Source organism: Heteronotia binoei, chromosome 20 (genome assembly GCF_032191835.1).
Source record: "Heteronotia binoei isolate CCM8104 ecotype False Entrance Well chromosome 20, APGP_CSIRO_Hbin_v1, whole genome shotgun sequence".
Taxonomy (NCBI): domain Eukaryota; kingdom Metazoa; phylum Chordata; class Lepidosauria; order Squamata; family Gekkonidae; genus Heteronotia; species Heteronotia binoei.
In genome coordinates this window covers 33067762-33093172 of record NC_083242.1, presented here as the reverse complement: position 1 = coordinate 33093172, position 25411 = coordinate 33067762, and the positions used below count along the sequence as shown (strand labels likewise).

At 51.5% G+C, this 25411-nt stretch overlaps 2 protein-coding genes across 2 annotated transcripts in view; one reads left to right on the top strand and one right to left on the bottom strand.

Moving 5' to 3' along the window:
* Window positions 1-1744: 1744 nt before the first annotated feature.
* NT5M (5',3'-nucleotidase, mitochondrial) lies at window positions 1745-19956 on the bottom strand. The gene is given in 9 exon segments (XM_060260641.1): window positions 1745-2220; window positions 3990-4104; window positions 6572-6632; window positions 7147-7247; window positions 14430-14456; window positions 14458-14522; window positions 14525-14716; window positions 15502-15725; window positions 19940-19956. Coding segments are annotated over 9 exon segments (1278 nt in total).
* A 2403-nt stretch (window positions 19957-22359) lies between these two features.
* Window positions 22360-25411, top strand: part of COPS3 (COP9 signalosome subunit 3) — a 30934-nt gene continuing 27882 nt past the window's right edge. Inside the window, exon 1 of the mRNA XM_060260505.1 lies at window positions 22360-22497. Coding sequence (XP_060116488.1) covers window positions 22443-22497 — 55 coding nt within the window. The 5' untranslated portion in view covers window positions 22360-22442. The remainder of the gene's footprint in view (window positions 22498-25411) is intronic.

Below are 25411 nucleotides of genomic sequence, written 5' to 3'. Positions count from 1 at the left end.
CCCAACATCCCAGCAGTGCTCCCTCTAAGTTGAGTTAGTATGAGCTAGCTCATGGATTTTTAGCCTCCGGCTCACACATTTTTTGTCTTAGCTCAGGAAGGATGGCCCCAGAGCACACTAATTGATGCCATAGCTCCCAACTTTAAGGCCAGTAGCTCACAAAGTAGAATTTTTGCTCACAAGACTCTGCAGCAGTGATGACTCTGACATCACTTCTGAGTCACGTGGGCAGTGACATAGACACATCACTGCACATTGGATGGATCTCACTTTGGGGGGAGGGGGTAAGCTGTCCCTCCACAGCCTACTGATCAGTGGTGAGGAGGTGGGCCCGGCAGCAGGCTTCCCAACTCTCCCGCCCTGGCGGGGGACCCCAGGATTTCCACCCTCTTCCCCCGCTCCCCAAAAAAACGGAAGCGGGGGGAGGGGGAAACGGCGCCGGGGAGCATGGCGGGCTCCACCCCCAAAGTCCCCAGATATTTCTGGGGTTGGACTTGGCAACCCTACCCGGCAGTGAGGAACCCCACTTGCACTGGGTGGCTGGGTCTGGCAACCCTACACAAAGCCTAGTTCTTACAAAGAGCAGAAGAGGTCACCAAACCTGTGTCTGGAGTCTACCACTTGAAGTTGAAGGGCCTGGAGCTTAAATGATTGTGTCCCTCCATGCTTATATTTTTAAAAACTTCCCAGAGCTCCTCACAAAAAGAAAAGTAGCACGTTAGGTTAAAATGCTTCTCCCTGATGTTTGGTTTTCTGTGTGGAGACTGTTATATCGGCGTGGAGGAGCTTTAATCTCGCAAACCTGCTCCATCTCTCTAACGCTTAGGAAGCTTTCCTCTGCAGAGAAACAGGACGGCAGATGTCAATCGTACTTTCTTCAGTTCCTCCTCGCAACAAGTTTTGAAAAACAGAGAATGATGGGACCAAGGTTCACTCACTGGGATTTGTGAGTGAGTGGAACTTGAACTCAGGTCTCCCAGTTCCTAGCCCCACACTCTAACCAAGTGCTCCCCAACAGGATGTTCACAGACACCATGGTCTGTCCATCTACGTGTTTCCTGCTGTCCGTTTGCTTTTCCCCCAAAGCACAGTCACTGCTTCCAGAGAGTCTAGGAGGCCTGACTCTTCCGTCTGATGAGAGGATCCATGTGGAAACAGCTGCCTCCGCTTGGTTTGGCAACCTCCTAATATTTTGTGGATATTTCATGACTGGGTACAGCCCTCATGGCAGCCATTTTGTGTCTGCACCCAGCTTTTGTAGTGGCCATTTTGTGACTGAAGCCAGTTTCCATGATGGGCGTTTTGTGACTGAACCCAGCTTCTATGGTGGCCATTTTGTGACTGAGCCCAGCTTCTATGGTGGCCATTTTGTGACTGAGCCCAGCTTCTATGGTGGCCATTCTGTGACTGAGCCCAGCTTCAATGGTGGCCATTTTGTGACTGAGCCCAGCTTCTATGGTGGCCATTTTGTGATTGAACCCAGCTTCTATGGTGGCCATTTTGTGACTAAACCCACTACCCACTGTCCTTCCAAATTCTAAAAGGTACCCTGTATCTACACTGCACCACTTCCAGCGGAGAGTTGTGTAGTGATGTGGTTATAAGCAAGGGGCCCCCAACCTTGTTTTGTCCTTTCCAGCATCCCGTTTTGTGACAGAACCCAGCTTTCCCGATGGCCATTTTGAAAAACGTGAGTCCACTCCTTGGAGCAGAAAGTTGTCCAGTAGGGACAAGCCTAAAGGTCTCAATCACCATGGAGACCAGACATGAAGCTGAACGGCACTTGATGGGCTACGATGGCGCTGAAGTAGACATTGTGAGGCACGAGACAACAAAGTGGCAACTGCATCCATGCCCTTGGAGGCTCAGCATATCTGCTGCTTCCATTTTCTGATCTTTGACTGATCTTGCCCGGTTCTAGGTCTTGGGACTGCAGTTCTGTTCGTGCTCCATAGCCAAAGCTGAGGATACAGCTATCAGCTTTCTGCCTGGGAAGTCCAAATGCCTGGTTCCGGGGCCTCTCAGAGGAAGCCCAGTGGGCCAAACTGAAGCAGAGAATGGCATGAGGAGCCTGGTCCTAGGAGGTCCGCTTGCTGTCCAAGAGAGCCTTCCAGTCATCGGTCCACGAATGGAGCCTCCTGCGAGGAGGCGGGAGCTGCAGATGCTTGTTGTGGCAGGCCGTGAAGAGGACGTGCTCCCAACTGGGGCTCCTTTCAGCTCCTGGAAGGCAGAGAAAACCGAGCAGCTTAAGACACCACGGAGGAAGCTGGTCCTGATCCACAAAGTAACTTTTACATATGTGGAACCTCATCAAAGTTCAACATCCCACACAATCCTAAACAGGCCTACTCAGATGCCTACCTTTGGTTCTGCTCCGGAAACTCCAGTGGGTCAGAATGCAGCAGCCCAGTTTTTAGCATCAAGGCCTATCCAGGCACGGATGCATCCGGTGCTGCACGAGCTGCACTGGTTACCCATCAAGTTCCAGATCCGGTTCAAGCTGTTGGTCCTTAACTTTAAGGCCATTTACTGCCTGGGGCAGTCATCTCTGCGGGACCGCCTCTCCCCATATGAACCCCCTCGGGCTCTGAGGTCAGCTACACAACATCTTCTTGTGATCCCTGGGCCTAGGGACGCCTGAGGGGTTTCGACAAAGGCCAGGGCCTTTTCGGTCTGGGCCCCTGCCTGATAGAATGAGCTCCTGCTGGAGATCCGGGCCCTGAGGGACCTATCCAAGTTCCACAGGGCCTGTAAGCAGAGCTCTTCCATCAGGCTTTTGCTTGATCCTTTTGAAGAACAAGAAGAAGAAGATATTGGATTTATATCCCGCCCAACACTCCGAAGAGTCTCAAAGCGGCTCACAATTTCCTTTACCTTTCCCCCCCCCACAACAGACACCCTGTGAGGTAGATGCAGATATTGGATTTATATCCCGCCCTCCACTCCGAAGAGTCTCAGAGCGCCTCACAATCTCCTTTACCTTCCTCCCTCACAACAGAACCCTGTGAGGTAGATGAAGATATTGGATTTATATCCCGCCCTCCACTCCAAAGAGTCTTGGAGCGGCTCACAATCTCCTTTACCTTCCTCCCCCACAACAGACACCCTGTGAGGCAGATGAAGATATTGGATTTATATCCCGCCCTCCATTCCGAAGAGTCTCAGAGCGGCTCACAATCTCCTTTCCCTTCCTCCCCCACAACAGACACCCTGTGAGGTAGATGAAGATACTGAATTTATATCCCGCCCTCCACTCCGAAGAGTCTCAGAGCAGCTCACAATCTCCTTTCCCTTCCCCCCCCCACAACAGACACCCTGTGAGGTGGGTGGGGCTGGAGAGGGCTCTCCCAGCAGCTGCCCTTTCAAGGACAACCTCTGCCAGGGCTATGGCTGACCCAAGGCCATGCTAGCAGGTGCAAGTGGAGGAGTGAGTCATCCATCAAGGTGCTCAAAGTGTGCTGAAAGCTTCCAGCCTACATGATGTGGTGTGGTCTGTTGTCAATTGTATGGATGACTGTTCTCTGCACTGATTTGAGATATCTAAATTTAAATTTGATGTGATTCATGTTTAAATTTGATGTGATGTTTAAATTTGATGTGATTCATTTTAATGTTCTTTAAATGCTGTAAGCCGCTCTGAGCCCTCTTGCATGATAGGGGAGGGTATAAACTGAAAAATTAAATTTAAATTAAATTCCCGCTCAAGTCTACTGTATGGTGCTTATTCCCAGAAAGTGTACTTAGGATTGCACCGTTGCAAGGGACTCATTCTCCCGGGAAAATATTTTTACAATTGCAACTCCGGATGGGAATCATTCTGCTCAAAGTTGCAGCCGTAAATAATTGACCTAACATTTCTTTCTGGGTGGGGCAGCCCAGATCTATCCGTCAGCCCTCCTTCTTACTGGAAGCACACTTCAGACCTTTCCTGCGGCTACCACATCCTACAATACCCCATTTCTCTTGTGCCAGGCTAGCTTCTTCCTTACCTACGATATCCGGCCTGTCATCGATCAGCAGGTCGCCGGAGACCACTGTTTTGTCCCGAGTGAGGACGATCTGCTCGAGGAATTCTTGGCCCAAATGCTTCTCCACCCAGGCGTACTGGAAAGCCAATGAGTTCAGGTGAAAAAGATGCGTGGACGCCAATGCGGTACAGCGATCAGATCTGGGAGCCTCTGCTTTGCGTGCAGAAGGTCCCCGATTCAATCCCCACCCTCTCCAGTTGAAAGGACCAGGCAGGAGGTGAAGCGAAAGACCTCAGCCTGAGGCCCTGGAGCACATGGGGAAGGGCTGTGGCTCAGTGGTAGAGCATCTGCTTGGCAACCAGACGGTCCCTGGTTCAATCCCCAGCATCTCCAGTTGAAAGGACCAGGCAGGAGGTGAAATGAAAGACCTCAGCCTGAGGCCCTGGAGGACGTGGGGAAGGGCTGTGGCTCAGTGGTAGAGCATCTGCTTGGCAACCAGACGGTCCCTGGTTCAATCCCCGGCATCTCCAGTTGAAAGGACCAGGCAGGAGGTGAAGCGAAAGACCTCAGCCTGAGGCCCTGGAGGACGTGGGGAAGGGATGTGGCTCAGTGGTAGAGCATTTGCTTGGCAACCAGACGGTCCCTGGTTCAATCCCCGGCATCTCCAGTTGAAAGGACCAGGCAGGAGGTGAAACGAAAGATCTCAGCCTGAGGCCCTGGAGCACATGGGGAAGAGATGTGGCTCAGTGGTAGAGAATTTGCTTGGCAACCGGATGGTCCCTGATTCAATCCCCGGCATCTCCAGTTGAAAGGACCAGGCAGTGACCTCTGCCTGAGACCCAGAGAGCCGCTGCCAGTCTGAGTAGACAAGATTGCTCTTGATGGACCCAGAGTCTGTTTCAGTGTAAGGCAGCTTCATTTCTACCTTGCAGGGTTGTTGTGTGAGGAGAACAGGGTTGTGAACTGTGTCTGGGTTCCCACTAAGGAGGAAAAATGGGGCATAAATATCTAGATAAATCAAATTCCCCTCATGGCGTCCCGGTCAGATCACTTGCCTCTATGCAATGAGAGCTTTGGAGAGTAGGGTTACCAAGTACAATTCAAGAAATATCTGGGGACTTTGGGGGTGGAGTCAGGAGACACTGGGGGTGGAGCCAGGAGCAAATGTGTGATTTCAAGCACAATTGAACTCCAAAGGGAGTTCTGGCCATCACATTTAAAGGGACCGCACACCTCTTAAGTATCTTCTCTGCATTGGAAACGAAGGATAGGGGCACCTTCTTTTGGGGCTCATAGAATTGAACCTCCTGGTCCAATCCTTTTGAAACATATTTTTGGGGGGAGGTGTTTTGAGGAGAGGCACCAGATGCTATGCTGAAAATTGGATGCCTCTAATGCAAAAAATAGCCCCCCTCCAGATACACACAGATCAATTCTCCATTATATCCTATAGGTATAATGGGTATCAATTCTCCATAGGGTATAATGGAGTGCCCAGCAGACATCTCCCCGCCCCCGCTTTCTGATAACCCTGAAGTGGGGAGAAGGCCTCCAAACCAGGCGATCCCCTGCCCCCACCTGGGGATTGGTAACCCTATTTGAGAGAGGGATTCTTATTGGTGGTTGGAAGAAGATGATATTGGATTTATAACCCACCCTCCACTCCGAATCTCAGAGTGGCTCACAATCTCCTTTAGAGCCAGTTTGGTGTAGTGGTTAAGTGTGCGGACTCTTATCTGGGAGAACCAGGTTTGCTTCCCCACTCCTCCACTTGCACCTGCTAGCATGGCCTCGGGTCAGCCATAACTCTGGCAGAGGTTGTCCTTGAAAGGGCAGCTGCTGTGAGAGCCTTCTCCAGCCCCACCCACCTCACGGGGTGTCTGTTGTGGGGGAGGAAGGTAAAGGAGATTGTGAGCCGCTCTGAGACTCTTCAGAGTGGAGGGTGGGATATAAATCCAATATCTTCATCTACCTCACAGGGTGTCTGTTGTGGGGGAGGAAGGTAAAGGAGATTGTGAGCCGCTCTGAGACTCTTCGGAGTGGAGGGCGGGATATAAATCCAATATCTTCTTCTTCTTTATCTTCCTTCCCCACAACAGACACCCTGTGATGTATGTGGGGCTGGGAGAGCTCTCCCAGAAGCTGCCCTTTCAAGGACAGCTCTGCCAGAGCTATGGCTGACCCAAGGCCATTCCAGCTGTAAGTGGAGGAGTGGGGAATCAAACCTGGTTCTCCCAGATAAGAGTCCGCACACTTCACCACTACACCAAACTGGCTCTCCTGTGAGAGCTATGGCTTACCAAGGCCATTCCAGCAGCTGCAAGTGGAGGAGTGGGGAATCAAACCTGGTTCTCCCAGATAAGAGTCCGCGCACTTAACCACTACACCAAACTGGCTCTCAGAAGGTGGGAATTGGAAGAGGTTAGGCTTTCCCGTTGTACCAAGCACCACCCCTTTTTACAGGGCAGAAAGAGTTCTGTGTACACCCCCCACACACACACACACACACACTGAGTGCATTTGAGGAAAAGCTTAATCAGATGGGGCCTTGGTTTCAATTGTCTCAATTCAATTCTTTTATGTTCTTCAGATTCTGCTGTTACCTTCTCATAAGGACAATAGCGGTACTTCTTGATAGGGCTCGTGCAGATGAATAGGTCGGTCCTATCCCGGAAAACAGAAAGAGAAGGAGGGTGAGAACAAATTTGCAGGCCGAACGAAACAAACCAGAGATCCGATCCAACCAGGCTCTTTTGGGGTTCCCAGAGAAACGGCAGAATAGGCGGATCATGAGAAGGAGGGCAGGAAGGGTTGCTCCATGAGAAGCAGGTGGTCCCAAGGTTTGCCAAGGCTCAGAGATCCAAACATCCTTCGGCTATTCCCCACCCTGGTATACCGAACATGGCAGTTCCATGGAGCCACATTTAGGGGCGGGGCCATGGCTCAGTAGCTGAGCATCTGCTTGGCGCACAAAAGTTTCCTGGTTCAGTCTCCAGCATCTCCAACTCAAAAAGGAGCAGGCAGAAGGTGATGGGAAAGACCTTTCTCTGCCAGAGACCCTGGAGAGCCACAGCCAGTCTGAGTAGACACTGCCGACCTTGAAGGACCAAGAGCCGACATTCACACCTTCTTGGTGGTGGTGATTCTCTCGTAGAATCTCCTCGCACCATGTACTCACTTTTCCAAATTTGCCATCTGCTTCACAGCTTCCACGGCGCCTGGGAGTGGATCGAGGTCAGTGAAGAAGTTCTGGGACTCCCAAATGCTGATGGCCTTTTCCTGTTGAGGAAGGGGCGGGGGAGAGAAACAAAGTCTACTGAATTTCACCATCCCCTGCTCTTCTCTTCACAACAGATCAGAGAATCTGGGCACCACCGCTGTCTGGAATTCAGGGCAAAGCACGAGCACGTCAGACTTGAACTCAGGCTCTCCCTTTCTAAAACCTACTCCACCATACATGTTCTCCCTCTGGCCAGAGTCCTGACAAACTTCGAAATCCTTGCAGGTGTCTTGAAAAAAGAGGTGCAAATAGATAAGCCCGTACTATAGGGCAGCGGTCCCCAACCTTTTTGGCACCAGGGACTAGTTTTGTGGAAGATATTTTTTCCACGGACTGGGGCGGGGGGCGGGGAGGAGCGATGGTTTCGGGATGATACAATTGTGCACTTTATTTCAATTAGCTTGGTGTAGTGGTTAAGTGCGTGAACTCTTATCTGGGAGAACTGGGTTTGATTCCCCCCTCCTCCGCTTGCACCTGCTGGAACAGCCTTGAGTCAGCCATAGCTCTCATAGGAATTGTCCTTGAAAGGGCAGCTTCTGGGAGAGCTCTCTCAGCCCCACCCGCCTCACAGGGTGTCTGTTGTGGGGGAGGAAGATAAAGGTGATTTTAAGCCGCTCTGAGATTCAGAGTGGAGGACAGGATATAAATCCAGTGTCGTCATCTTATTATCATTTTTAAAAAGGTAGTCCCCTGTGCAAGCACCAGTTGTTTCCGACTCTGGGGTGACGTTGCTTTCACAGCGCTTTCACGACAGACTTTTTACGGGATGGTTTGCCATTGCCTTCCCCAGTCATTTACACTCCCCCCCCCCCCCAGCAAGCTGGGTACTCATTTCGCCGACCTCAGAAGAATGGAAGACTGAGTCAACCTTGAGCCAGCTACCTGAACCCAGCTTCCGCCAGGATCGAACTCAGGGCATGAGCAGAGTTTAACACTGCAGTACTGCAGCTTTACCACTCTGCACCACAGGGCTCTTCCTTATTATTATTTAAAAGGTAAAGGTAGTCCCCTGTGCAAGCACCAGTCGTTTCCGACTCTGGGGTGACGTTACTTTCACAACATTTTCACGGCAGACTTTTTACGGGGTGGTTTGCCCTTGCCTTCCCCAGTCATCTTATTATTACATTGTAAGATATAATGAAATAATTATTTAACTCCTGGCCCGGTTGTTAACGGCCACGGACCGGCCACGGACCGGTACTGGCCCACAGCCCAGGGGCTGGGGAACCCTGCTGTAGGGAATTGTTTCTCTCAGTCTTTTCAGCAGTGTCCTGTTGGAGTTGAACAAAGCAGGAGTCAAGTTGTACCTTTAAGACCAACCAAGTTTTATTCAGAAGGTAAGCTTTCGTGTGCTCTCTAAGCACACTTCATCAGACAATACCTGATCCCCTCGTCTGATGAAGTGTGCTTAGAGAGCACACGAAAGCTGACGTTCTGAATAAAACTTGGTTGGTCTTAAAGGTGCCACTTCACTCCTGCTTTGTTCAGCTGCTTCACACCAACACGGCTGCCCTCTTGGATCTATCTACATGGAATGCATCCTATTGGGAGTGAATGACTTGGCATGCCTGGACATTGGAGGTGGGAGTGCTACATTGCTCTTAAGTTCGTATAGGCGTTCTCTCCTTGAATGGGATGCCTCTCACTGTCTTAACCTGGGAGCTGCCCTCTGCCCCCTCTTCTCTCTCTTACTTTGTCCTCTCCCTTTCTTCTCATGGCCTTCCATGGAGATGCATGTCCTTTTCTCCTTTTCTCACAACGCAAGAACTTGTGGGCACTGAATGAAATCGCTAAGCAGTCGGGTTAGAACGGATAAAAGGAAGTTCTTCTTCACCCAAAGGGTGATCGAAACATGGAATTCACTGCCACAGGAGGTGGCGGCGGCAGCTACAAGAATAGACAGCTTCTAGAGGGCATTGGAGAAACATCTGGAGCAGAGGTCCATCAGTGGCTATTGATGGGACTCTCTGTCTGGAGCTGTGATGCTCAGTATTCTTGGTGCTTGAGGGGGGCACAGTGGGAGAGCTTCTAGTGTCCTGGCCCCACTAATGGACCTCCTGATGGCACCTGGGATTTTTGGCCACTGTGTGACACAGAGTGTTGGACTAGATGGGCCATTGGCCTGATCCAACATGGCTTCTCTTATGTTCTTCTGTCTGGGGCAGGGATACTCTGTCTTCTGGGTGCTTGGGGAGGGGCAACAGTAGGAGGGCTTCTAATGTCCTGGCCCCACTGGTGGACCTCCTGATAGCGCCTGGTATTTTTGGCCACTGTGTGACACAGAGTGTTGGACTGGATGGGCCATTGGCCTGATCCAACATGGCTTCTCTTATGTTCTTATGTGACACAGAGTGTTGGACTGGAGGGGCCATTGGCCTGATCCAACAGGGCTTCTCTTATGTTCTTATGTGACACAGAGTGTGGGACTGGAGGGGCCATTGGCCTGATCCAACATGGCTTCTCTTATGTTCTTATCACAGGCACTAAGCTTCTGAACCCCAGAGCCAGGAGGCCGCACCAGGGGAAGGACTCAGCCCCTCTGCCCTGCTGTTGGCCCTCCAGAGGAACTGGTTGGCCACTGTGTGTGATGGAAGGATGGACTACATGGACCACTGGTCTGATCTAGCATAGGTCTGATCCAGCAGGGCTTTTCTTATGTTCTTAAAGAGCAGGAGACAGTAACCTGCGTCTGACGAAAGTGGGCATTTGCAGCTCTAGAAGCCTGTATGCACTCAGAGGACCCAAGAAATACAGGAAGCAGGATTTCATAATGCATTTGTAATTTTTAAACAGCCCAACGGTCTGCATGATGGTAACCTCAATGATGCAAAAACTCCCGAAGAACAGCCTCAAGTGATTTGAAACATGGGTGAGGGGACAGTTTGGTGTGGTGGTTAAGTGTGTGGACTCTTATCTGGGAGAACCGGGTTTGATTCCCCACCTTGCACCTGCTGAGATGGCCTTGGGTCAGCCATAGCTCTTGCAGAGTTGTCCTTGAAAGGGCAGCTTCTGGGAGAGCTCTCTCAGCCCCACCCACCTCACAGGGTGTCTGTTGTTGGGGAGAAAGATAAAGGAGATTGTGAGCCGCTCTGAGACTCTTCGGAGTGGAGGGCGGGATATAAATCCAATATCTTCATCTACCTCACAGGGTGTCTGTTGTGGGGGAGGAAGATAAAGGAGATTGTGAGCTGCTCTGAGACTCTTCGGAGTGGACGGCGGGATATAAATCCAATAGCTTCATCTACCTCACAGGGTGTCTGTTGTGGGGGAGGAAGATAAAGGAGATTGTGAACCACTCTGAGACTCTTCGGAGTGGAGGGCGGGATATAAATCCAATATCTTCATCTACCTCACAGGGTGTCTGTTGTGGGGGAGGAAGATAAAGGAGATTGTGAACCACTCTTCGGAGTGGAGGGCGGGATATAAATCCAATATCTTCATCTACCTCACAGGGTGTCTGTTGTGGGGGAGGAAGATAAAGGAGATTGTGAGCCACTCTGAGACTCTTCGGAGTGGAGGGCAGGATATAAATCCAATATCTTCTTCTTCTTCTTCCAGCCCCTCTCCTGTTCAATTGACAACATGTCTGAATAAAACTTTGTTGGTCTTAAAGGTGCATTTTGACCCTCTACTGCTTCATACCAACACGGCTGCCCACTTGGAACTCTCTGCATTATTTCATGTGTCAGGTTAATGCATAACCTTCTGTTGCAGCTTGGTTTCTGTTCTCTGTTCAGATTTCTGCAATCCAAACCCAACAGATTTGACTGGATGTTCCATTCCTGTTGATTAACATGCTTTGTGATCCTCCTAAAGCCTCAGAGGGGAAGGTGGACTAGTATAAATGGCCGTTTGATTTTGGACGTGAAGACAAAAGTTGCCAAGGTCTGTCTTAATCATTCATCCACCCACCCCAGGCTGTCCCATTCTTTTATTTTGGGGGCCATACCCTATGCCAGCAAAAGGAGAGATTGCTTAGCTGCTGTGACATCAGAGCAGCTGAGCCAATCAGCATCATTTCTCTGACTGTCCAGTCCAGGGGTAGCCAAACTTGCTTAATGCAAGAGCTACACAGAATAAATGTCAGACGTTTGAGAGCCGCAAGACGTGAATGTCAGATGGGGGGGGGAGTGACGGTATGACTTTGCCTATCAGAAACTGCCTTGTCACCGAAATCCTAGGAATAATAATGCTAATAAACAATGTCGTGATTAGAATGTTGCACTAAGATCTGGGAGACTCCAGTTCAAATCCTCACTCCACCATGGAAGCTGGCAGGGTGCTAGGGTTGCCAACTTCCAGGTGGCACCTGGAGATCTCCCAGTTTATCATTGATCTCCGCAGGGCTTTTTTTGTAGCAGGAACTCCTTTGCATATTAGGCCACGCACACCCCGATGTAGCCAATCCTCCAAGAGCTTACAGGGCTCTTAGTGCAGGGCCTATTGTAAGCTCCAGAAGGATTGGCTACATCAGAGGGGTGAGGCCTAATATGCAAATGAGTTCCTGCTACAAAAAAAGTCCTAGATCTCTGGATGACCAAGATCAGTTTCCCCTAGTGAGAAATGGCTGCTTTGGAATCTATGGTGTTATATACCAAATGAGGTCTGGCCCATCCAGTGTTCCCTCTAAGCTGAGTTAGCGTGAGCTGGCTCACAGAATTTTTAGCCTCCAGCTCCCACCTTTTTGTCTTAGCCCAGGAAGGATGGCCCGAGAGCACACTAATTTACGCAGCAGCTCACAGCTTGAAGGCCAGAAGAAGAAGATATTGGATTTATATCCCACCCTCCACTCCGAAGAGTCTCAGAGTGGCTCACAGTCTCCTTTCCCTTCCTCCCCCACAACAGACACCCTGTGAGGTGGGTGGGGCTGGAGAGGGCTCTCACAGCAGCTGCCCTTTCAAGGACAACTCCTACCAGAGCTATGGCTGACCCAAGGCCATGCCAGCAGGTGCAAGTGGAGGAGTGGGGAATCAAACCCGGTTCTCCCAGATGAGAGAGCTATGGCTGACCCAAGGCCATGCTAGCAGGTGCAAGTGGAGGAGTGGGGAATCAAACCCAGTTCTCCCAGATGAGAGAGCTATGGCTGACCCAAGGCCATGCTAGCAGGTGCAAGTGGAGGAGTGGGGAATCAAACCCGGTTCTCCCAGATAAGAGAGCTCCGGCTGACCCAAGGCCATTCCAGCAGGTGCATATGGAAGAGTGGGGAATCAAACCCGGTTCTCCCAGATAAGAGAGTTCTGGCTGACCCAAAGCCATTCCAGCAGGTGCATGTGGAAGAGTGGGGAATCAAAGCCGGTTCTCCCAGGTAAGAGAGCTCTGGCTGACCCAAGGCCATTCCAGCAGGTGCATGTGGAAGAGTGGGGAATCAAACCTGGTTGTCCCAGATAAGAGACCTCTGGCTGACCCAAGGCCATTCCAGCAGGTGCATGTGGAAGAGTGGGGAATCAAACCCGGTTCTCCCAGAAGAGAGTTCTGGCTGACCCATGGCCATTCCTGCAGGTGCAAGTGGAGGAGTGGGGAATCAAACCCGGTTCTCCCAGATAAGAGAGCTCTGGCTGACCCAAGGCCATTCCAGCAGGTGCATGTGGAAGAGTGGGGAATCAAACCCGGTTCTCCCAGATAAGAGAGCTCTGGCTGACCCAAGGCCATTCCAGCAGGTGCATGTGGAAGAGTGGGGAATCAAACCCGGTTCTCCCAGATAAGAGAGCTCTGGCTGACCCAAGGCCATTCCAGCAGCTGCAAGTGGAGGAGTGGGGAATCAAACCCGGCTCTCCCAGATAAGAGTCCGCACACTTCACCACTACACCAAACTGACTCTCCAAGTAGAATTTTTGCTCAAAAGACTTCACGGCTTAGAGGGAGTATCCCTAAACCTCACCTCCTTGGGCTCCACCACCCCCCTTCCCAAATTTCCAGGTATTTCTCAAACCTGTGAGGGACCTTGCAAGAGCAGTGCTGGATTAAACTCTGGGAAGGCCCCTTAGGCAGTCAAAATATCAGCGGGGGGGGGGGGGGGGCTTGCAAATTGTCTTAGAGAGTCTGAGTGCCCACCCTGCCACACACGGACCCTGCTGCAGGCACCTTCTCAAAACCCCCTTTTTACTAAACTGCGGGGGAGAGGCAGAGAGAGGCAAACTTGGCGACAACGCCAGCAGCAGCTGCACCGGGCAAGTCGGGCAAAGAGCGGCTCAGTCGCTGGCTGCACGTGCAGGTTGGGAGGGCTCCAAGCAGGGGGGAAACTGGAGGGAAAGCTGACCCGGGGCCCCTAAAGGCGAGGTGGGGGCCCATATAGGTCAGGGCCTACTTTGCCTAATTTTTAATCCGGCTCTGTTAGGGCTGCCAATCCCCAGGTGGGGGCAGGGGATCCCCAGTTTGGAAGCCCTCCCCCTGCTTCAGGGTCATCAGAAAGCAGGAGAGGGGGAGGGAAATGTCTGCTGGGAACTCCATGATTCCCTATGGAAACTTATCCCTATAGGAAATAATGGAGAATTGATTCGCGGCTATCGAGGGCTCTGGGGAGGCTGTTTTTTTGAGGTAGGGGCGCCAAAATTTCTGTATAGCATCCAATGCCTCTCCCCAAAATACCCCCAAAGTTTCAAAAGGATTGGCCCCGAGGGGACCGATTCTATGAGCCCCCAAAGAAGGTGCCCCTATCCATTATTTCCTATGGAAGGAAGGCATTTAAAAAGGAGCGTGGTGCCTTTAAACGTGAAGGCCAGAACTCCCTTCGGAGTTCAAGTCTGCTTGTCACACCCTTTCTCCAGGCTCCACCCCCAAAGTCTCCTGGCTCCACCCCAAAGTCTCCTGGCTCCACCCCAATGTCTCCTGGCTCCACTCCCCAAAGTCTCCTGGCTCCACTCCCCAAAGTCTCCTGGCTCCACTCCCCAATGTCTCCTGGCTCCACCCCCAAGTCTCCTGGCTCACCCCCAAAGTCTCCTGGCTCCACTCCCCAAAGTCTCCTGTCTCCACCCCCAAAGGCTCTGGCTCCACCCCCAAAGTCCCCAGATATTTCTCGAATTGGACTTGGCAACCCTAGACTCCGTGCAAGAGCCACACACACACACCCAGCCTGATCACCTCGCAGGGTTGTTGTGAGGAGGAGGAGGTCAGCCACCCGCAGAGAGAAGAAAGGTGGGGTATCAATGAACTCAACCAATGAAAGGCGAAGGCAGAGGACTCACGCTGAGCCGGGGCCCCAGCTGCCCGTTACTGCTCGGAGACCCAGAAGCCCCGGCGCTCCTCCAGGGCGATGTAGGGCTCGTCCGGGTAGGCGGCCGGAACTTCTTCAGGAAGCCCCCTTCGAAGTCCGCCAGCACCCCGTCCATGTCCACCAAGACCCGCAGGCGCCCGCCGCGGCGTGGGGCGCAGCCCGAGCCGGCCCTGCGCGGGGACAGGCAGCCGGTGGCCGGTGGCCAAGGCGAGGGAGGGCAGGGAGCCCCGCATGGCTCGCTGGGAGGGCAGGAACCGGCTCGCGAAGGTCATTTCTGGCCGGGGGAGAGCCGAGGGGGCGGCTCAGGGATCCCTCATCGCCGAGCCGGCGCCGTCAAGGCGATCCAAGCGCCTCGCTCCTCCCCTGCGCCTTTGCGCATTGCGCTCGCCGGCGGAGAGGAGCCCAGGCGCCAAGATTCACCCCCCCCCCGCCCAAGTCCATCTCCTCTCCGCCCTCCCGGCTTGGAAAGCCTCCCCACCCCGGGCTTCCCTCTGCAGCAAACCCAAGCGCTAAGGAGCAGAGAGGTTGGAGAGAGAAGCCGGGCTCTGCGGAGCTCTGAACCTCTGGGGAGGACAGCTGTGCGCGAGGGGGGACCTCCGTGCAAGGGCACGGGGGGGGAGGGGGGACCTGCGATGCAAAGAGGCGAGGGAGATGCCGCCGCAAGGGGCTGGGGGAGAGCAGAGAGAGCGTGTCAATTGCCCCGGGTCAATTTCAGGCAGAAAGGGGCGCAAAGGCGAGGGGCTGGTCAGTTTCCTGCGAGCGCGTCAATTTCCCTCTGCAGCAAAACCAAGCGCTAAGGAGCAGAGAGGACGGAGAGAGAAGCCGGGCTGTGCGGAGCCCTGAACATCTAGGGAGAGCAGCGGTGCGCCAGGGGGGGGAGAGGGTGCACAGTCCTTGCAAGGGCACAGACTGGAGGGGGGGGGGGAGAGATGCCAGCAAGCAGCAGGAGGAGAGCGTGTCAATGGCCCCGGGTCAATTTCAAGCCTGCGAGCCCGCAGAAAGCACAGCGGCTGGTCAGTTTCCTGAGAGCGCGTCAATTTCACCCCCTAGGCGGCCAACGCACAGCTGGGAAGGCGGCGGCGGCTTCCTCTGGGGCGCCGGAGCAGAGTAACCCGGCAGTGCTCGGCGCGGCGGCTTCCCCTTCCCGGGTCCAGGCGCCTCCTCAAAGCCGGGCTCGCTCAGTCCTGGCAACAGCCACACCGCCGAGGACTGCCGCTGCTCGCGGGGGAAATGCCCAGGCTTGGTTTCGATTGCAGAGCTTTCGCATCTTTGCAAACGATGGAGTCTTCTGGATTCGAGCTCAGCAGCACCTCAGGCCGGGGGTGGGGGGTCGGTGGCTTAACATATGAGCCAGACAGAATAAATGTCCGATGTTTGAGAGAAGGAAGGAAGGAAGGAAGGAAGGAAGGAAGGAAGGAAGGAAGGAAGGAAGGAAGGAAGGAAGGAAGGAAGGAAGGAAGGACATAAGAGAAGCCCTGTTGGATTAGGCCAATGGCCCATCCAGTCCAACACTCTGTGTCACACAGTGGCCAAAAAAACCAAGTGCCATCAGGAGATCCATCAGTGGGGCCAGGACACTAGAAGCCCTCCCACTGTTGCCCCCCCCAAGTACCAAGAATACAGAGCGTCACTACCCCAGATAGAGTTCCAACGGGAGGGAGGGAGGAAGGAAGGAAGGAAGGAAGGAAGGAAGGAAGGAAGGAAGGAAGGAAGGAAGGAAGGAAGGAAGGAAGGAAGGAAGGAAGGAAGGAAGGAAGGAAAATAGATGGGGGAGGGAGGGGAGGTGGAAAGAAAGCAACTTTCACTTCAAATGTGTTCTCCAAGCCACTGACTTGCTTGGCTTGGAAAGTGATTTAAAGAGAGAAATGCCTTTTCCAAGCCAGCTGATGGGGTAGTGGAGGCTCCAAGAGCCACACAATATGTTTGAAAGAGCCACAGTTTGGCCACCCCTGAAGAAGAGTTTCAGAGCATAAGCTTTGGAGAGTCAAGACTCCCTTCGTCAGATGCGAGTAGGAATGGAGCTCTCTGAATCTTGACATCCCACTTCCATCTGTCAAAGGCAGCTTCGACTCTGGAAAGTTCATATCCTGGAATTCTGTAGAAGTGAGCAGTGACTCACGGAAGCTCCTCCCTGACCACAAATTATGTGCATCTACAAGGAGCTGCCACAGACAAAGAGGACTTCCTATCTTGATCTACCTGAAAAATTGGTTGGTCTCAGAGGTGCTACTGGGCTCCCGTCTAGCTGTTCTTATAGATCAGGGGTGGCCAAACTGTGGCTCGAGAGACACATGTAGCTCTTTCACAATCACAGCATATTGTGTGGCTCTTGAAGCCCCCACTGCCCTAGCTTGGAGAAGGCAGTTGTCTCTTTAAACCCAGCTGGCAGCTTGGAGAATGCATTTAAAGTTACTTTCTTTCCCCCTCTCCCTTCATCATCTATTTCCTTCCTTCCTTCCTTCCTTCCTTCCTTCCTTCCTTCCTTCCTTCCTTCCTTCCTTCCTTCCTTCCTTCCTTCCTTCCTTCCTATCTTGCAGATCTCAGACATCTGTAGTTCATGTCTTGGAGCTCTCAGACATCTGACTTTTATTCTATGTGGTTCCTACATTAAGCCTGTTTGGCGACCCCTGCGATCGAGTTTTTAGTCCTCCAACCCCAGCGTTTCTGCTGCGCCCCCAGCCTTTCCTATGCCTCAAGCAAACCGAGGAATAGAAACCAGGAGCGAACCCCAAAACCCATTGGCTCCGTTTATTTATTCGTTTATTTCATCTTCTGGCCAAAGTAACTGACAGCATTCCTTCCTCTCTTCCATTGTATCCTCACAATAGCCCTGTGAGGTAGGCTAATTCAAGAGGGAGTGGCTGACTGAAGGCCACCCTATGAGCTTCCCGCAGATTTGAACCTGGGTCTTACGCAGAATCCTACTGCTGTCAATTTGGTGTAGTGGTTAAGTACCTGGACTCTTATCTGGGAGAACCGGGTTTGATTCCCCACTCCTTCACTTGCAGCTACTGGAATGGCCTTGGGTCAGCCATAGCTCTCTTATCTGGCAGAACCGGGTTTGATTCCCCACTCCTCCACTTGCAGCTGCTGGAATGGCCTTGGGTCAGCCAGAGCTCTCTTATCTGGGAGAACCGGGTTTGATTCCCCACTCCTCCACTTGCAGCTGCTGGAATGGCCTTGGGTCAGCCATAGCTCTCTTATCTGGGAGAACCGGGTCTGATTCCCCACTCCTCCACTTGCAGCTGCTGGAATGGCCTTGGGTCAGCCAGAGCTCTCTTATTTGGGAGAACCGGGTTTGATTCCCCACTCCTCCACTTGCACCTGCTGAATGGCCTTGGGTCAGCCATAGCTCTCTTATCTGGGAGAACCGGGTTTGATTCCCCACTCCTCCACTTGCAGCTGCTGGAATGGCCTTGGGTCAGCCAGAGCTCTCTTATCTGGGAGAACCGGGTTTGATTCCCCACTCCTCCACTTGCACCTGCTGGAATGGCCTTGGGTCAGCCATAGCTCTCTTATCTGGGAGAACCGGGTTTGATTCTCCACTCCTTCACTTGCAGCTACTGGAATGGCCTTGGGTCAGCCATAGCTCTTGCAGGAGTTGTCTTTGAAAGGACAGCTTCTGGGAGAGCTCTCTCAGCCCTACCCACCTCACAGGGTGTCTGTTGTGGGGGGAGAAGATGTAGAAGATTGTAAGCCGCTCTGAGACTCTGATTCAGAGAGAAGGGCAGGGTATAAATCTATGGTCGTCGTCTTCGTTATTTGCTACCTCACACTGTGACTCTCTTCTGACTACCGTCGGGCACAGAATTGAGGGTGCTATGCTAGAGGCACAAAGGCATCTGACAGAAATAATTCTAGGGAGGAGGGCAATTGCTGGTGTTCTTTATATTAATACACACACCGCCCTCCCGTCTCCTGTCAAGCAAACCGAAACTCCTTCCCAACCAATGTTTTAACTGATATTGATATGTCTTTGTAGCTATTTCAGCTCTGTTTTTAGCTGGCAACGAGTCGGATGGGATTGCATCGTTTTTCTTTGGTAACTGACGCTGGCAATAATATTAATTTCTATGAGTAGACCAGGAAAGGGGGACATGCATGCCCAGGGCCTGACACATCGTGGGGATGGAGAAAACAGTTCCGGCTCTTCATTGTCTCCCCACTGTTGACACTGAGAATGACATTTCTCCTATCATTACTCTTAGTGGTTAGGGTGTCAGGCTAGGATCTGGGGGGGCTTGGGTTCAAATCCCCCACTGGAAGCTTGCAGGGTAAACTTCAGTCAACCGCACACACTCTCGGCCTAACCTGCCTCACATCAGGGCGGTTGTGAGCAATGTTTCCTCTAAGCTGCAGAGTCTTGTGAGTGAAAATTCTACTTTGTGAGCTGCCGGCATTAAAGTTGTGAGCTAGCGGCATTAAAGTTTTGAGCTACTGCATAGCTTAGTGTGCTCTGGGGTCATCCTTCCTGAGCTGAGACAAAAATGCGTGAGCTGGAGGCTAAAAATCTGTGCGCTAGCTCTCACTGACTCAGCTTAGAGCTGGTTGTGAGGATGAAACTTGCTTAACGTAAGACTATACGTCAAATGTTTGAGAGCCGCAAGACAGAAAGGAAGGCAGGCAGCCCGGGAGTTGTCCTTGAAAGGGCAGCTTCTGGGAGAGCTCTCTCAGCCCCACCTACCTCACAGGGTGTCTGTTGTGGGGAGAGGGGGAGGTAAAGGAGACTGACACAGCTTAGAGGGAACACTGGTTGTGAGGATGAAACTTGCTTAACGTAAGACTATATGTCAAATGTTTGAGAGCGGCAAGACAGGAAGGAAGGCAGGCAGCCCAGGAGTTGTCCTTGAAAGGGTAGCTTCTGGGAGAGCTCTCTCAGCCCCACCTACCTCACAGGGTGTCTGTTGTGGGGAGAGGGGAAGGTAAAGGAGATTGTGTCCGCTCTGAGACTGTAAGATCCAGAGTATAGGAAAGAATATAAATCCAATATCATCATCATCATCAAACAGATGGATGGAGGGAGAATTTTGGAGCATATTTCAAGAGTACGTCATTCAGTTCAGAGGGCACCTCTGGTTCAACACTTTAGGGAGTCCAATCATGATATTAATTCTTTGGGATTTTTGTTATACAGAAATTGAAATAAGCCTGTGGATTTAGAAATTTTACTTCAAATGGAAGCCAGATATATACATAACAGTATATTCTTATGGTTTGAACCATCCTTGTGATTTATTGTCAAGTCTCTGTATTTTACGGCCTCCCTGTGACAGGGACTCTTGTTTATGGCTAGCTCTGTTTTGTATCTCAGTTGCAATGTGAGTTTAGGCTAAAGAGGCATGAATCAAGAGCTAAAGGGCCATGCCTCCTTACCGTGGGAATCCTTACGCTGTTATCTCCTCCTAGGCACTGTGTTGTGCTGTTGATGTAGCCTATAACCCCTGTAGTGTGTAGTTTGGATTGCTTTGTAGTTTGAATTACCTTTGCCCCATCCCCATGGTGCTCTATCTACTGTCAGTAACCATCTATATAATCTCTACCATGATGTGCCCGGGCCAGTTTCCACACTATCCATGTCTGAAGTATACCACGATCATGGTTCCCATTAAAATGCTTATTTGAAATATAAAGAGCCTCTTTTATTTGAAGTACTTGGGGGTTTGACATTTATCCTGTTTTGTTTGAAATATGAATTTTGTGGAACTTGAGCTATTACTGAATTGTGTGTGTTGATACCTTTAAATAAGTTAATGTTCCACACCTGTAGGTTCCTTTATAGAAGGGAAGACATGTAATTAGAACTGAGCTTGTGCTTGGTAAGAATTTTTGATGGCGTTTGGGATTTTCACAGGTATTTTTGGATATATATTTTAGAGAAAAAAGTTGCTATAGTATGTGTGGATGTGTTTGCTGATATAGTGTTATGCTTGCTGTATTTTATAGAACCTAGAGAAAGGTTGGCTTGCGAAAAAGCTTTTATATGCGAAACGTGCTCAGCTAGCGAACACGTAAAGGACTTTTTTATACTTTAAGTGCGACTTCTACTGGGAAGTGGACCCCACCTATGATTTTTTTTCCCTGGAAGATTTTGAATTATTATCATATCTATGAACTACTTCTAGTTCAAATCTATGAACCGCCATTCCTGAAGACGCTGAATGATGTGGAGCCACGCCCATTTTTGAGCCTGTTTGACTGTGGAATTTGGTATCAATTTGCTGTGTATGGATTCTCTTGTGAATGCTATGTTAAAAACAAGTTTAAAATAAGAACAGAGACAGTTTGTTTGGAAAGCTTTATTAGCTTGTTACACAGTTGTTTTTCTTGCCTTCCCACCTGGAGGTGGGCAATCACTCAGTCTAGGTAGGATGGGGTGATGTAATAGTTAGCCCAATTAGACTCTGGGGAGCCTAGGCTCAAAATCCCAACTCTGCCATAAAGATTGCTGGGAGATCAGAGGCCAATCCCTCGATAGAAGCAGGGGATCCCCCCATTTGGAGGCCCCCCCCCCCGCTTCAGGGTCATCAGAAAGGGGAGGGGAGGGAAATATCTTCTGGGCAGTCCATTATTCCCTATGGAGACCGATTCCTATATGGTATAAAGGAGAATTGATCTGCAGGTATCTGGGGCTCTGGGGGGGAGGGCTGTTTTTTGAGGCAGAAGTACCAAATTTGCAACATAGAATCTGGTGCCGCTCCCCGAAATACCCTCCAAGTTTCAAACGGATTGGACCAGGGTAGAGTTGCCAATCCCCAGGTGGGGGCAGGGGATCCCCCGGTTTGGAGGCCCTCCCCCCGCTTCAGGGTCATCAGAAAGCAGGGGAGGGGAGGGACATGTCTGCTGGAAACTCTTATTATTCCCATATGAATATGAGATTTATTCCCATAGAAAATCATGGAGAATTGATCCGCTGGTATCTGGGGCTCTGGGGGGGGCTGTTTTTTGAAATAGAGGCACCACATTTTCAGTACAGTGTCTAGTACCTCTCCCCAAAATATCCCCCAAGTTTCAAAACGATTGGATCAGGGGGTCCAATTCTATGAGCCCCAAAAGAAGGTGCCCCTATCCTTCATTATTTCCTATGGAAGGAAGGCATTGAAAAGGTGTGCCGCCCCTTTAAATATGATGGCCAGAACTCCCTTTGGAGTTCAATTATGTTTGTCACAGCCTTGCTCCTGGCTCCACCCCCAAAGTCCCCAGATATTTCTTAAATTGGACTTGGCAACCCTAGACCAGGGGGTCCAATTCTGTAAGCTCCAGAAGAAGGGGCCCCTATCCGTCATTTCCAATGGAGGGAAGGCGTTTAAAAGGTGTGCGGGCCCTTTCAATGTGATGGCCAGAGCTCCCTTTGGAGTTTAATTATGCTTGCCACACCCTTGCTCCTGGCTCCGCCCCCAATGTCTCCAGGCTCCACCCCAAAGTCCCCAGATATTTCTTGAATTGAACCTGGCAGCCCTATCAAAGGCCTCTGGCTTGCTTCCAACTGGGCCTACCTCAAAGGGCTGTTGTGAGAGTTACATGGGAAGGGTGGAAACCATGAACCTTCCTAACAGTGCAACCCTAAACAGAACTATTCCTTCTTAACTTCCTGAGAAGTCAATGGTTCTAAGTCTGCAATAACACACAATTGCGCCCCGTGACGTCACACAGGCGCCGCGCAACCAGCGCTGGGACCTTTTTCTCCCGTTTAGCAACGTTATGACGACATTTAAAGGCGCCACTGCTGAGTCACAGCGAGGAGGGAGGGGAGGAGACGGCCTCTATTGACCGAAACCGCGCCACTTCCGGCTCTCTGGAAAGTTGCCGCGGCAACCGCCCTGCCGAGCCCCTCTGCCGCGCGCAGGAAGTGACGTTCTCCCCCGCGCGGCCCTACCCCGGCGTGCGATTGGCCCGTCGAGGCCGAGTGGGCGGGCGGAAGGCGGTTCCTTCTTCCCGCCGTCCCCGGCGCGGGCCCCGCTCGCTCGCTCCCTCCAGAGCCGCCAAGATGGCGTCCGCCCTGGAGCAGTTCGTGAACAGCGTCCGGCAGCTCTCGGCCCAAGGTGAGCCGCTCCCGGCCGGAGGGCCTTCCTCCCCGGTGCGCCTGCGGGGCCGGGCGCCGCCTCTCCCTGCCTCACGGGGCTGCCAATCCCCAGGCGGGGGCAGGAGATCCCCCGGTTTGGAGGCCCTCCCCCGCTTCAGGGTCATCAGAAAGCAGCAGGGGGGGGGGGTTGTCTGCTGGGAACGCCGTTATTCGACTTCCATAGAGTATAATGGAAAATTGATCTGCGGGTATCTGAGGCTCTGGGGGGGCTGTTTTTTGAGATAGAGGCACCACATTTTCAGCATAGCATCCAGTGCCTCTCCCCAAAATGCCGTCCAAGTTTCAAAAAGATTGGACCAGGGGGTCCAATTCTATGAGCCACAAAAGAAGGTGCCCCTATCCTTCATTATTTCCAATGGAGGGAAGGCATCTAAAAGGTGTTCAGTCCCTTTAAATATGATGGCCAGAACTCCCTTTGGAGTTCAGTTCTGCTTGTCACAGCCTTGCTCCTGGCTCCACCCCCAAAGTCTCCTGGCTCCATCCCCCAAAGTCTCCTGGCTCCATCCCCCAAAGTCTCCTGGCTCCACCTGCAGTCTCCTGGCTCCACCTGCAGTCTCCTGGCTCCACCCCCAGAGTCCCCAGATATTTCTGGAGTCGGACCTGGCAACCCTAAGTGGGGGCCGGGGGAGGGCTGCCTGTGGAGGAGCAGGGCTGGGACCAGCTTGGAGGACCTGCTGCAGGGGTGGCCCAACTGAGGCATGGGAGCTGTATGCGGATCTTGGAGCCCCCACCACCCCATTGGTCAGCTTGGAGAAGGCATTTAAATACCTTCTCCAAGGCAAGCCAGCCTGCAGCTTGGAGAATGCATTTAAAGTTGCTTCCTTTCCACCTCTCTCACCCCATCTTCCTCCCTCCCAGCTCTCAAATATCTGATGTTTATTCTACGTGGTTCTTACAGTAAGCAAGCTTGGCCACCCCTGGCCTGGTGGATTTGCGGCAGAGCCTCTGCTTGGCCCAGCCTAAGTCCCCCCCCCTCCCCGCAGCTCCATTTAGAAGGAGGGGGCGGGGGGGACTGATCAGAAAGACATCTTGCCACAGGCCCTGAAAGGGAGTTATGGGAGGGGCTGTGGCCTCTGCTTGGTGTGCAGGAGAGCCCAGGTTCAATTCCCAGCATCTCCAGCCAATAAGCACCGAGCAGTAGATGATGGGAAAGACCTCTGCAAGAAACCTCGGAGTGGTTCCACTGGCATGGGTAGAAAATGCTGATCTTGACGGATGTGTGGTTTTTATGACTCCATAGAGCCTTCATGGAGAGGTCAGAGGTTGAACATCTGTTTGGCATGCAGAAAGTCCCAGGTTCAACCCCCAGCGACTCAAGTTAGAAATATGAAGTCATAGATTGCATGAATGACCTTGGTCCTGAGACCCTGCGGAGCTGCTGTCTGTCTGAGTAGACCTTAATAAATCAGTGGTATAGACAGCTTTCTTCTAAGGGAGGCTGTGGTTCAGCAATAGAGCACCTGCTTGGCATGCAGAAGTTCCCAGGCTGAGTGCCAGGTGAAGAGGCTGAGATAGCAGTAGGTATGAAAAACCCACTGAGACCCTGGGGAGCGGCTTCTGGTCAGAGTAGACCATACTGACCTTGAGAGACTGAGGGTCCTGTCTAGCGTGGCAGCTTAATCTGTTTGTGTGGTTTTGGTGGTAGAACCTCAGTCTGTGGAAAGTCCTAGACTCCCTTCCCCGGCATCTTCAGTTTAAAGGAATAGGTAGCAAGTGATGTCAAAGATCAAAGCCTGAGGTCCCTTTCATGATACCTTTCGAGAACAGATCCATGGGTCTAATGGAAAAATGAATCCTAAAGAAAAATGTGTCCTAAAGGAACAGTTGTGATTGGGGGGAAGGGTATAGAATTGACCGCCTTTTGGGTTGTGTCTTTTGTATAAGTACCAGAAATTGGGAGAAAGGTGAACTTCATATGAAATCCTGGGATTTTTCTTCAACTACACACACACATGCCTTGGCTTTACTGGTCTCATTGTCATAAATTAAATGCCTTGAATTTGGTCGGATGCTTTCTGAACTTTACGCCTGATTTTCCAGATATCTGTTTGGCTGTCGAGTGGCTTTTGCATGGCAGCTGTAGCCACCCTTTTCTTGGGGGAGGGAAGGAGTAGAGCGATCTGTGGATTACGGCAAGGGGAAATTCAGATTATAGTACCATGTACATTGGCTAATTTGTGTCTGATGGTGAGGAACCCATTTCCCTGTTAATGTGTCTGAGAGATCTCTGTAATGGCTTCGTGCCATTCATCAGCTATGGAGAACTTGGCAAAAGGCATTCCCGTCCCCGCCAGAGTCTTGAGGACCTAGAATTTAACTCTAATTTGGTGCAAGAGATGCCCTATCTATACTTTTTTGTTCTGTTTACAACTGCTTACCTTGTCTTCATTAGAACAAAGTAGGAGTCAAGTGCATCTTTAAGACCAACGAAGTTTTAAAGGTGTTGGTCTTAAAAGGTACAACTTGACTCTTACTTTGTCCTACTGCTTCAGACCAACACAGCTGCCCACTTGGATCTATCTACATGTTTTCATTAATTTGGCACTCGTTTGTTATCTGACTTTCCAATTTCTACTCACCTCTGAGTACACTGGTGACGATAGGCCTGATGTTTCTCCAGGTTTCCCTCTGTTTTGTAGATGCTGGATTGCCACAGAATTCTGTTGAGTTTTCATTCTCCTAAGAATCTGGGTGGCCGAGCTTCAGGCTGAGCTTGCACTTTGTCTTGTTGGTGATTCAAGTCAACGTTCTTTCTTCGACATGTCAAAACACTTTATCAGTTGTCCGTGGATCTGAAAAGCGCAGAGGCAGCGTGGTGTAGTGGTTAGACCAGAGGTGTCAAACATGTGGCCTGGGGGCCAAATCAGGCGCCA